Genomic DNA, 12482 nt, shown 5'->3' with positions numbered 1-12482 from the left:
TTCTTATACATAATTCTTAATGTTCATTCAGAAACATACTGGGGCCCTTCAAAGCTGTTTTCTTGGTGTTCATATTAGACATCCGAATAAAGTGCTTGTTTGTGTTTCACACTTAATCACTGGCCGTTGGTATCTCATTTGCAGGAGGGTGTGAAGTGCTTGTGTGCCTATTTTAAATCAGGTGTTCTTTGAAAAATTGGCAGCAGTTTCTTTAGGCCTGAGGAGTCTGACAGCTCTGACTCAGGATCCTGTTTCATCCTCACTGAACAAATGAACTGAACGGAGCTGAATAACAACATTACTGTCTTCAGTAGAGCTCATAGGTGAACTGAACTTGTTTCAGAATGAATTAACTTTACACAGTTATATCGGGCTGCACATATATCGAAATTATTGAAATATCATAAATGTACAAAATTGTATGTTGACTCAGATAGCAAGTTCAATTCAGTTCAGTTCAATTGGGCGACCCCAATTCAGTTCTCTTCCGCAGCTTATATGGCCAAATGCACACAAAATGATGTTAAATTATTGCTTAAAGACATGGTATTCACGTAAATAGTCGGTTATGTTTTAAGTGAACAGTTGAGGAATAAAAAGTATGTGTAACAGTATTTTGGATCTGTGCATTAGCTCTTAAAGAGACAGCAGCCTAATAAACCCACTGCTGTCTGTGTTTTAATGTGAATCAATCAACAAAAGACAAAGAGAAAATCACTCTGCATTTGACTGAATAACTTTTATAGATTTAATAAGAATCAGTGTTTATTTGATTCATAAGCAGTTTTATTTTTACATTTTATTATTCAATTTCTGTTTTGTACATTATCATATTGCATATCACACTTTTCTTCAATTTCATGCAGCCCTTAATGTCACTATTGTTTTTCTATCGCTGGTTTACAACAGAACTTGAATTTGTCTCATATTTGATGAAGTTTACATCACTGATTCTGTTACCTTCCTGTTAATACCGTGAAGCTGCTTTGAAACAACTTCTATTGTATAAAGCGTGACGCTATAAAAATAAAGGTGACCTGACTTGACTTCTGACCAATGAGGGAAATGCTACTTTTTAACATTAGAGAAGGCCAATAAAAATAGCAGAATTATGGCAAAGATTATATGACCAACTGAGATTGAATCTCACCTTCTGTGCCGTGCGGAAGTAGATGCTCTTATCCGCACCACAACTGATCATTCTGACTTTGCCTTCATTAGCTGAAAAACAAGCAAAGATGTCACACATGAACACTTCCAGCGTTAGTTGTTAAATAAAACTCGACTAGGCTATCAAGATCTCACCAGCGAATCGGACAGCAGTGATAGAGGAAGAGTGTTCATCCAGTGTTTGCAGGAGGCCGTATTCCCGATCCGCATCCAGAACATGGATCAGTCTGTCTCTGCTGGCGGTGGCCAACAGTTTCAGCCCTAAAGACACACACATAATACAGAGAGCAAAAGATATGGTCAAAAATGGAGTAATTATGCTGAATATTCAGATTTGCCATCACAAAAATAAATTACATTTTAAAATATACTAAATTTATATATTTTTGACGCAGCCTTAGATACTTTTTTCAAAAACATTTAGTCGTGTACATGAATATGGTGTTACGCCATGGCATTATCTTCTGATACTATCACCGGTATTACCATTTCTGTAAGGATAAACCAGCAGAACTGCAATTAAATAGTGTTAAAAAGTTCAATATCCGGTGAGCCGTGACGAGAGCGGCTCTTGTGCTGCGCTCCTGGGTTTCTTCTCACACGTATCACACCACAAGCTGATTCACTAACACAGTGTGTTCATGTGTGACTTCACACGCCGAAGAAAAGAATGCAAATGCCTCGTTAAGTGTGAGAACAGAACATGATATGTTTCTGCAACGCTAAGCAGAACAAAAGAGACAGATCATGTCAAAATAAGCGTTCATCTCTATCAAGAGATTCCCTTTTTGAAAGCCCTTAATATTTTAACGGCTTCAGAGCAGAAACGCAAATGATAATGTGATCTAAAAAGCAAAAGCTGATCAAAATGCAACTTGTGAGGATTCCAGACCATTAGACAGAATGATCTCATTTGCTAACCGCTGCAATTGTTTTTTTATAGTGAAATCACAGTGCCAAACGTTTAGTGCATTTAAACTATATAAGATTTCAAGTAACGAGTAATATTTGGGACCACACAGAATCCACATAAAAGAAAGAACACTTGCAAACACTTGCTGTGCACGAAAAAGTCTGCACATGCACATTCTTCTATTTACTGTTTCTTATCACAATCGCATGTATGGGATTTTTGATAAAAGGTACAATCCAAGCATGTTTTGCTATTTAAATGCTTTGTCTCTGTCACTTAAACTAAAACATATATTGAAAATGAATGAGTTTAGTACACTCGTCTTCACACAATTCAGTGCAGAAAATGTCGAAATACTGTGCAGATTATGTGGAGCCATTTTTGGCTTGTTATAGTGGGTGGGATCAATGGACCATTAAACTGAAAGAACCCTATCAGGAGAAGGAGGAAAGCAAAACAGCGAGATTGTGTACCTCTATGTGTGTTCTAGCAGATGTTCTGTTTCTCATCGAGCTGTACTTAGTGTCTGGCCTTGAGCCTGATATAAACCACCAGCTAAGGCAACACAGCACAACTTCACACTTTACAGGGCATGATAATAACTCTCTAAACCTGCAGTAAACCCTCAAATAGAGCCTCAAGAGCTTTAGAGAACCTGAGAGAATTTCACTACTCTAGTTAGTGATGGTTAGAGGCAAGATTTTCAACATAACAGACAAGAATAAGGGTGTACAATTTCCCATTGACTTGCATTAAAGGAGGGACCAAAGCACTGTTGTTATTGTTAACTAAAACTATTATTTTAGTGCAGGGCCATATGTAGCAAAATAAAGTGTTTGGAACATTTCATATAGATTTTTGCAAATGATGTTTTTTGACTTCTTCAGACCCTATAGTTTGCAAAACTACCTGTTTCCGATTTTTTCCCGGGCTGCACAGGCCCAAAATCCAAGATGGCGGACATATCACCAAAAATTGCAAATAATCGCCATTTTAAACATTTCAATTGGATATATGTTAGGTATATCATTATATACATACATTTTCTAATTAACTGATTGACTTGGGTAATAAATATGACCATGGGTAACATGAATTATCATGATTATCAACCAATGATGGGTGTAACCACCATTATGCTATTTATTGGCATACCCGGAAAAACGCATTGACTGATTAGGCTAAAAGTTTCCTTCATATAACCTAATAATCATTTTAATTAAAATAATGTTCTGCGCTCACCACAATAATTCTGTTAACAATCAGATGACATGGAAAATTATTGGGGAGAATGGATTACATGAAGCCAATGGAAAGATGGGAAAGATAGCCAGCCTTTTTTACTAGGAAACGATAAACAAAATGAAACTTTTGAGCTTTTGCAGGAAGAGGGAAATTATTTTTCCAGCCTGGGCAACTGGTGTTTTATTTACTTGCTAGGACCCCACTGAATACAAAACAACTTGTTTCCAATTTTTTTTCTTCATTTTTAGTGCCAAAATTCAAGATGGCAGACAATATGCAGACAAATCACATAAAATAAAATATATAATCTTTTCCCTTCTATAAAGGCTTTAAAATGGTAAACTTTTGATGAATGTATTCCTAATAAGGCAGACAAGTGAGACCCAGACTATTTTCAAAATATTTATTGGATCATTTGCCAAAAAATTGGGTGAAAAAAATAGAAACATTGGAAAAAATGAAGAAAAAAAAAAATCTGCATTTTGTTTCATTATTGAAGAGTTCAACAAAACAGTCAGCCATTGTCACTCAAGTATTTATCCTCATCACTCTCACTGTCACTGTCACTGTCTGACTTTTCAATATTGGTGCATGTCTCCTCAGAGTCTCTGAGGTATGGCAAGCTGTTTTAACTTCCAGGATAGAATTAATTGGAATTAATTTCCAGGATATGAATCCTTGATATCCAGGGCTGGACTGGTAATCTGGCATACCAGGTAAATGCCCGGTGGGCCGACGTGCTTTTTGGGCCGATACATCTAATACTTTTTTTTTAATGGCCCATAAAACTCGTACATCGGCAGCCCATTCGTTTTGTTTTGTTTAATTGACGGCGCTGGGTTAGTGCCGGTGTAATGCATTGGTCAAAAAAAGAAGTAAGCGTTAGTTTTTTTGAAACCCGTGAAAACCCGTAGATCAGCGGCCCATTGGTTGTTTTCTTGATTGACAGTGGGCTGGCCCAATCACATCTTTAAACACCTCCCCCTTTTGGGCTTTGAGTGAGCGTGCAGTGTATCTGTCAAAATAGTCTGAGAGATGGAGAAGAAACGCAAGGAATGTACAGAGAAATAGCGTGAAAAATAGATACAGGCCCTTCAAGCAGACGCTGTAAAATGTGTCAAAATATATATGTTTTCTGCAGCAGCAGGACCTTCATCAGCTCCAGTGGCTGATGAGGAGGATCAGGAGAGAGATGAAAAAGTGTAGAGTCCGCAGTAAGCAGAACTACTTTCAAAACACTTTGGCTATGAGTGTAGGAACCCATTGGGGGGGGGGGGGGTTCCCCCCGAACCCCCCTAGAGGGATCCCAAGATCCTGTGGGAAACACTGGTATTGCTATGCCAATGCAGCTTATAGCTTGTTTTTTGGATGCATCACTGTGGAGTATAGTTCAATTGTATTAATAAATTACAATTTTGTACTTATTTCACCTGTTAACTCGTTCCTACTCACTCATTACATGGCATTAGTGGTTTTAATGAATAGGAGTTGAACAAAAACATATTCAAGGGCGTGCAAAGATGGGTGGTGTTTATGGTCATATGTAGTGGGCCAGTCTGGGCCAAAATGCCAGGGCCGATTTTCTGTCCCAGTCCAGCCCTGTTGATATCAACAAGTCAATTTTAACTAGTTAAAATTATAATTCTTGATATCAGGAATAATGTTTCTACTAGTAACAATGGCAATTTTTGATATCAGGAATTACATTTCAACTATTAAACATGTTCATTCTTGATATCAACAATTCAATTTTAACTAGTAAAAACTATAATTCTTGATATTAACAATTGAATTTCAACTAGTAAAAACTATAATTCTTGATATTAACCATTTATATCCTGGGAATAGCAATAGGCATTTTAATCTAAATCTAAAAGACTTTTAATCATTCGCAGGATATGAATTCTTGATATCAACAACTAAATTTTCACTAGTTAAAATGATAGTTATTGATATTAGGAATTAGATTTTTACTAGTAACAATGGCAATTTTTGATATCAGGAATTACATTTCCACTAGTTAAAATTATAATTCTTGATATCAACAATTGAATTTCAACTAGTAAAAACTATAATTCTTGATATCTGTAATTGTATTTTCACTAGTGAAATGTCACCATAGGCTGCCATTCAAAATCAATTGTTGATATCAAGAATTGATTTCTTACTTGTTGAAATTCCAGTTTCACATATCAGAAATACAATTCTTACTTATTTTTGATATCAAGAATTCAATTGTCACTAGTTGAAATGTCTATTCTTGATATCAACATTTGAATTGCTACTAGTAACAATGTTCATTTTTGATATCAATAATTCCATTTTCACTAGTGACGATGTTAATTTCTGACATTCTGACAATTATATTGATATCAGAAATACATTTTCAGATATCAAAAATGAAAATTTTTACTAGTAGCAATTCAATTGTTGATATCAAGAATAGACATTTCAACTAGTGACAATTTAATTATTGATATCAGTAATTATTGCCATTTTTACTAGTAACAATGTAATTATTGATATCAAAAATTATATTTCTATTATATTCATAAATTCATAAATTCACAAATTATATATCACTTTAAAGCTTAGGATCTCAGCTTTTTAATGCATCTAATTACATGTATTAACTCCTAACGAGTGCTGAGTAATCCCTCTAAAACCGAGTGTACCGCCAGCAGGAGCCACCTAGCTGCGAAAATATTCATCACCATATTTTTCAAAAATCTTGCCTTGATTAACACAAAGTTGATGTCATTTGAAAGCTTAGAGTCTGAACAGTGAATGTATCCACTTTGAAAAACTCTTAAGTATTGCTGAGTTATTTGCTGATAAATAGAATTTCTTTTTTTCATAATCTATAAAATAATGTACTGCAATGTGTCAAAAACATCATACAGCTCATGAAGCATTAACAGATAATTGAAAATGCCACTTTTTACAGCATATTATTACAATTAAAATGAGCCCAAAATTAACATAATCTATTGCTTTTATGACAAGATATTCTTCATGGAGAAAAAATTGCCCATGAGGGGGTGTCAAAGACTGTACAAAAAGGCTATCTCTTTTCCAAATGCTGTAACTTTTGATTCCTTTATCCAAAAATTATTATTTTTTATCCAGATGCAGCTAACATCTAGAGGGACTTCACTAAAAACGAATTTTCCTCCTACCTTATTTCCTTTATGAGTTATTCCATGACAAATAAGAAAGATATGCAAAATCATAATAAAAATTATATATATATTTTTGTCTTTTATCAGCCGTTTCTCGGCAGGACAATGTCCAAATGTAATCTAATTTATATTTTAGAAAAATTTAAAAAGAGTTCTTTCAAATGATACCTACCTTTTGACTCTCCTTGCAACGGTTTTGGAGTTATGATTATATAGTTTTTATATAGTTTGGAGCATAATTTGTTTGTGTGTGTGGGTGTGGGTGTGTGTGTGTGTGGGGTGTCATATTTGCACTCTTGTTGTTTTAGAGTGTCACCCCTTTATTGCTGTGCACTTTTTTCCTGCACAGTGGCTGATTTGTAGTTTGTACTACCAAAAGTTTCTCTGAGTTTTCGTATTTTTTCGTATTTCCCATTCATTTCCTATGTCGGTCATTTTTGACCGGCAGGAAGCTAAGTGTGACTATTTTTTTTACGACCCTTTAACATATCCGGATCATGTCCATGATTTTTGTGTGTGTTCGCATAGCTAATACAACAAAAGTTACCAAGTGTCATCCCATTCCGATGAAGCAAAAAAAAATTAAAAATTAAAAATGTATAAGTTTTCGTCCGTTTTTGACCGAAGAAGCCCAGAGGGGTTATTAACTAGTGAAAATGTAAATGCTGATATGAAGAATTAGCATTGTTACTAAATGTAATTCCTGATATCAAAAATTGCCATTGTTACTAGTAGAAATCTAATTTCTGATATCAATACCTATCGTTTTAACTAGTGAAAATTGAATTGTTGATATCAAGAATTCATATCCTGGAAATAAATAAAAGTTAAAACGGCTTGCCATACTGAGAAGACATGCACCATTATTGAAAAGTCAGACAGTGACAGTGACAGTGAGAGTGATGAGGATAAATACTTGAGTGACAATGACTGACTGTTTTGTTGAACTCTTCAATAATGAAACAAAATGCAGATTATTTTTTTCTTCATTTTTTTCAGATTATTTATTTATCTTTTTTTTTTTTCTTTTTTTTTTTGCCCAATTTTTTGGCAAACAATACAATAAATATTTTTAAAATAGTCTGGGTCTCACTTGTCTGCCTTATTAGGAATACATTCATCAAAAAGTTTACCATTTTAAAGCCTTCATAGAAGTGACAAGATTATATATTTTATTTTCTGTGATTTTTCTGCATATATTGTCTGCCATGTTGAATTTTGGCACTAAAAATGAAGAAAAAAATTGGAAACAGGTTGTTTTGTATTCAGTGGGGTCCTAGCAAGTAAAAAAACACCAGTTGCAAAAATCTATATGAACCGTTCCTAAAATAACACAATTCCCCACACTATTTATTGAAATATGGCTAAAAATGAAATAACTGAAGTAAAAAGTTTTAAGCGAAGTACTTAAACTGATTTTTTTTTTTTACAAATGAAAAAATAAAAGCACAACAAAATTACTCAAATTAAAATGAAAACTGAAAATATAAAAATAAGAGCTAAATATTACATTAATAAATACTATTATAAATACATGATCACAATGGAAATACCATGGTATTCTATTTATACCATGGACAGTTTCCAAAGTATAATATCTTGCTGTTTTGGATCAACTGTTGTTTAGTCAACTATTACAGGAATGTCAGTTTCCTCAAACCTTGTCACGTCAGCATCTACTCTCTTTAATGGACACCTGCCTTTATTTCCTTAAATTTTTCTGAAAAGGGTCATTTAAAAGCTCTATCAAGAGCATCTGTGGCATGCTGTCGATTACCACAGAAAATAGTAACATTGTTTTTTTGTTGTTCATATGAAGTGAAGCATGAGAAATGATTTTCTCTGGAAATTGACAGCATGCCACGGATGCTTAAAGACTGACAGAGTTTAAAGCTTATTTCTGCGCCACTAGGAATCAACCCAACAAATGACTTGCTTTTTGTTGTCACTGCACTTAAACTGGGACAAGAGAAAGAATATTAACATCGAAAACATGACTTCAAGTTGAAGATGAAACCGATTACAGTTCGAGCTGTGAAGTTTAAACTGTAAACGCTGCTGTTGGCATACGTGTGAAGTGGTGACTCCAAGGTTACGAAGCATCTGCTGAGCATCTGAGCTGGATCAGCACTTCCTCTTGACTGGGGCATTAAGCGGCACCTCAGTGCAGGATTTAATCAGCTACAGATCTATAAAGAAAACACCCGTTCTCAGCGTTCTCAGCACTCACCGGTCTCGGGTTTGGAGTACTCCAGACACAGGATCTCAGAGTCATGGGCCTGAACATCCATAATTTCCTCCATGCTCTCCAAATCATGGATTCTGGAAAACAACAGTAGTTCAGTGAGGGTGTGATTGGCAAAAACATTTTCTGAAGTATAATGCAAATACTTTTATACCGCATTATATATAGGCTAGTCTTTAGAGAAAGGGTAACTTTTTTCCCACGTGCATTGGCACAAACACACATCGACCTTTCCATTAAAACCTCAGAGGATCAATCAACTAAAATCAATTAGCGTAGAAGTGTTAAGCAGGCATGTGAAAAACAGACCTCAGTGTTCCATTGCGGTCCCCTGATGCCAAGTGCAGCCCGTCTGGGCTCACACACATGGTCCTAATGCCCGTCCGGTTCTCTGAGGTCTGAGGGTCGACCTTCTCAGAGTTACTGGAGGTGGTGCAGTCCGTGTCCAGCAGGGTGGAGGTGTTGTTGTCCATATAAATGACCTTCTGGAGGTCCTTTAGTGGCGAAAGAAATGATAATCTGTGACTTGTTCATTTCATTTCATTTATACAGATACAGAAACTTAAGTCACTTAAAATGCACGAATATTGATTGTTATACTAGATAATAAAGTATCACAGCAAGTGGTACTACAAATTTAGTTTCTCAGGACTAAATTAACTATTCTGTGCTGTGTTTGCAATTATTTTAACCAACTTCCACCAATGTTTGACAATGATATTTTCCAAATATGCCATTTTAATTTTGAACAGTGTTATAGTTTTGCTTTGAAAAGTGTACTTGTTTTAACTTTCTTTTATAATGAATATTATAATATATTGCCTCAATAAACTCCTAATTACTGCTTATTAATAGTTAGTAAGGTAGTTGTTAAGTTTAGGTATTAGGTAAGATTAATAGATGTAGAATATGGTCATACAGAATAAGGCTTTAATATGTACCAATATGCAAGTAATAATCATGCTAATAAGCAACTAGTTAACAGTGAGAAAACTGGAACTCAAACTAAAGTGTTCCCATATTTTATCATCTAATGCAATGATATTCATACATCTGAAGTGTGGATTAAATGTCTAAATGACTTTTGAGGCTATAGTAGCTAAAGTTTGCATCAGTTCACAGTGGCAACCAAAGTATGATGCTTGTCTTTCCAAAGAAAATACACTACTGGTCAAAAGTTTGGGGCAGAAGAAACATTTCTCATTATAAGTATTAATATTGAAAACAATTGTGCTGCTTAATACATTGTGAATTTTTTTTAGGACACTTTGATGAATAGAAAATTAGGTAACACTTAGTTTAGGGTTCAATTCTCGCTATTAAATAGTTGCTTATTAGCATGCATAATACTAAGATTTTGGCTGTTTATTAGACTTTGGCTGTATAAAAAAACACATATTAATGCCTTATTCTGCATGACCATATTCTACATCCCTTAAACACTCAATACCTAAACTTAACAACTACCTTACTAACTATTAATAAGCAGTAATTAGGAGTTTATTGAGGCAAAAATTATAGTTAATAGTTAGTTAATAACTGTCACTTTTCATCAATCTAATGTGTCCATGCAAAGTCTTGAGTTTACAAAACTCACATTGCTGATGACGTTTCGGCTGAGGGTGGTGTTCTGAGCATCTGTGTTCCATAAACGGATAGTATTGTCAGAGGAACAGCTGAGGAACGACCCGGGACACAAACGCGGCTGCTCTCCATCCCTCATCTCTGGATACATCTGCAGGACAAAGGAAGGAGATGATATTCAACCTGACAAAACATGCAGCATTACAATCACACAAACTCATATGATACTGTACAAATACAGGTGTATTTACTCTAGTGTGGCATTCAAAATCAGACCACAATGATTTTGCAAGGGGCGTTATGACAGATCCTCTTTATGCATGCAGAGAATATCCTTCTAAATGACACACAGGCACTAAACAGTATATTCCAGAATAAGGATCACAGTACTTTGCTTAATTTAATGTGTCTTTAATATTTCTATTCTATAACAACGGTTTGCGCAAAATTAATAAGGCATTTTGCGCCATATTTTGAATATAGTCACGGCTGAAGCTGTCTGTCGCATATCGTGCAACAAAATCCTTTTGCTGACACTATATTCACAATATTTCAGTTTCTTATTGACTGATTATCCAGGCCTGTACTTGTGGACGTATTTCAGGAACTTTGATAAGGTCACAAAATGCCAGACAACTAAAGAAAGACACAGCAAACAAAAAGGGAAGTCACTGTCATGAATCTTGTGATCTGATATGAGCATACAGTCCATGACACAACCAGAAAATACAGTATAAGCTGTATGTCAACAAATCCCTCAGGTTTTTAAAATATATGTAGCCTGTCACAAAGAACTAAGACACATTAAAACACCTTTCTTCTGGTACAAAAAGAGCAAACACTGCACATTCCTGACTGGATTACACGTATAAAACAAGGTACAACAGTAACAGGCTAGGCTGAAATCTACAGAGGGTGGGTTTTCATTAATACAATAACCCTCTATTAGTTCACATCAGGCCACACAAAAATATTACAAAAACATGAGGCTCAAATACAAAAGACCAGCCTCACATTATTTCAGCAGCCAAAATGTCAACACACAACACAATGAAAGGAATCTCTTACCATAGACTTCAGTCAGAAGTCTGGATACATGACTGAATTATCTCATAACTTTAAAAGCCTTTTGATCTAATTCTTCTGCTTGAAATTAGTTTTGTAGGTAAATGTAAATGCACCTAAATGAATAATTTTTACAAAACTGAAAATTATTATTTTAATATATATTTAGTATTTGAATTGTATATATTATTTCATTTTTTATGTTGTATTTTATATAATATTTCATTTTATATTTAATTTAATTTGTTTTATTTTTTATATTTATTTTATTTTATGTCATTTTATTAATACATTTGGTTTTAGATTTTATATTATTTTAAATGAAATAAATTTAAATTTAAATTAAATGTTTTTTATTTATTTTATTTTATTTTATTTTATTTTATTTTATTTTATTTTAATTTAATTTAATTTAATTTAATTTAATTTAATTTAATTTAATTTAATTTAATTTAATTTAATTTAATTTTATTTAATTTTATTTTATTCACCTGATCAGCACTGACTTTCGGTCACAGCCTAGCATGAATGTATCTTATTCCTCACCTCCACGCTCCATACGCATGCCGAATGGTAGAGGGCAGAGTAAACCTTGCCCACTTTACGAAGATCGCGTACATCCCACACGTACAGACTGTGATCGTTGTAGACGCAGGACAGCCAGCGGTTCGTGGGGTCATAGGACACGGCCACGGCGTCAGGATAGCGGACGTTTTCCTTGTAGGCGAAGAGGTGGCTGTGGAGAGATCACGATGGATTAGTGGGACAGTAAAGTCAGCTGTACTGCGAGGTCACAAAAGGTCTTCTAAGAGTCATGAGAACATTTTTCCAAGCAGAACCCGCACTTAGACCACTGCTATTTTCAGCCAATTATAAAGAGACAGGCAGAATGACAGTGTGCATTCTGGGAGTAGTGTCTCTGCTAGAATGCTTGTGTTGGTTTTTTGATGGTACATTTGTTCATGATGCATATCAGTCAAAGAAATTTTTTACATTTTTTTATCATTTTTTAAAATGACGCATGTAAACAAGACCAGTATTTCCATCATGATCATACACAAACCATGCCCTGCATTTA

General features: G+C 34.6%; 1 protein-coding gene across 4 annotated transcripts in view; it reads right to left on the bottom strand.

The window, feature by feature from the left end:
- Window positions 1–12482, bottom strand: part of mapkbp1 (mitogen-activated protein kinase binding protein 1) — a 57612-nt gene that overhangs the window by 11908 nt on the left and 33222 nt on the right. For all 4 annotated transcript variants that reach the window (XM_084393081.1, XM_084393083.1, XM_084393082.1 and 1 more), the window contains 6 exons: window positions 11951–12140; window positions 10353–10490; window positions 9065–9249; window positions 8741–8832; window positions 1306–1431; window positions 1151–1221 (listed from right to left, as the gene is read on the bottom strand). In XM_084393081.1, the coding sequence (XP_084249207.1) occupies window positions 1151–1221; window positions 1306–1431; window positions 8741–8832; window positions 9065–9249; window positions 10353–10490; window positions 11951–12140 (802 nt within the window). The remainder of the gene's footprint in view (window positions 1–1150; window positions 1222–1305; window positions 1432–8740; window positions 8833–9064; window positions 9250–10352; window positions 10491–11950; window positions 12141–12482) is intronic.

This window comes from Rutilus rutilus (genome assembly GCF_951802725.1).
Source record: "Rutilus rutilus genome assembly, chromosome: 21".
Lineage (NCBI taxonomy): Eukaryota > Metazoa > Chordata > Actinopteri > Cypriniformes > Leuciscidae > Rutilus > Rutilus rutilus.
This window is presented reverse-complemented; position numbering and strand designations above follow the sequence as displayed.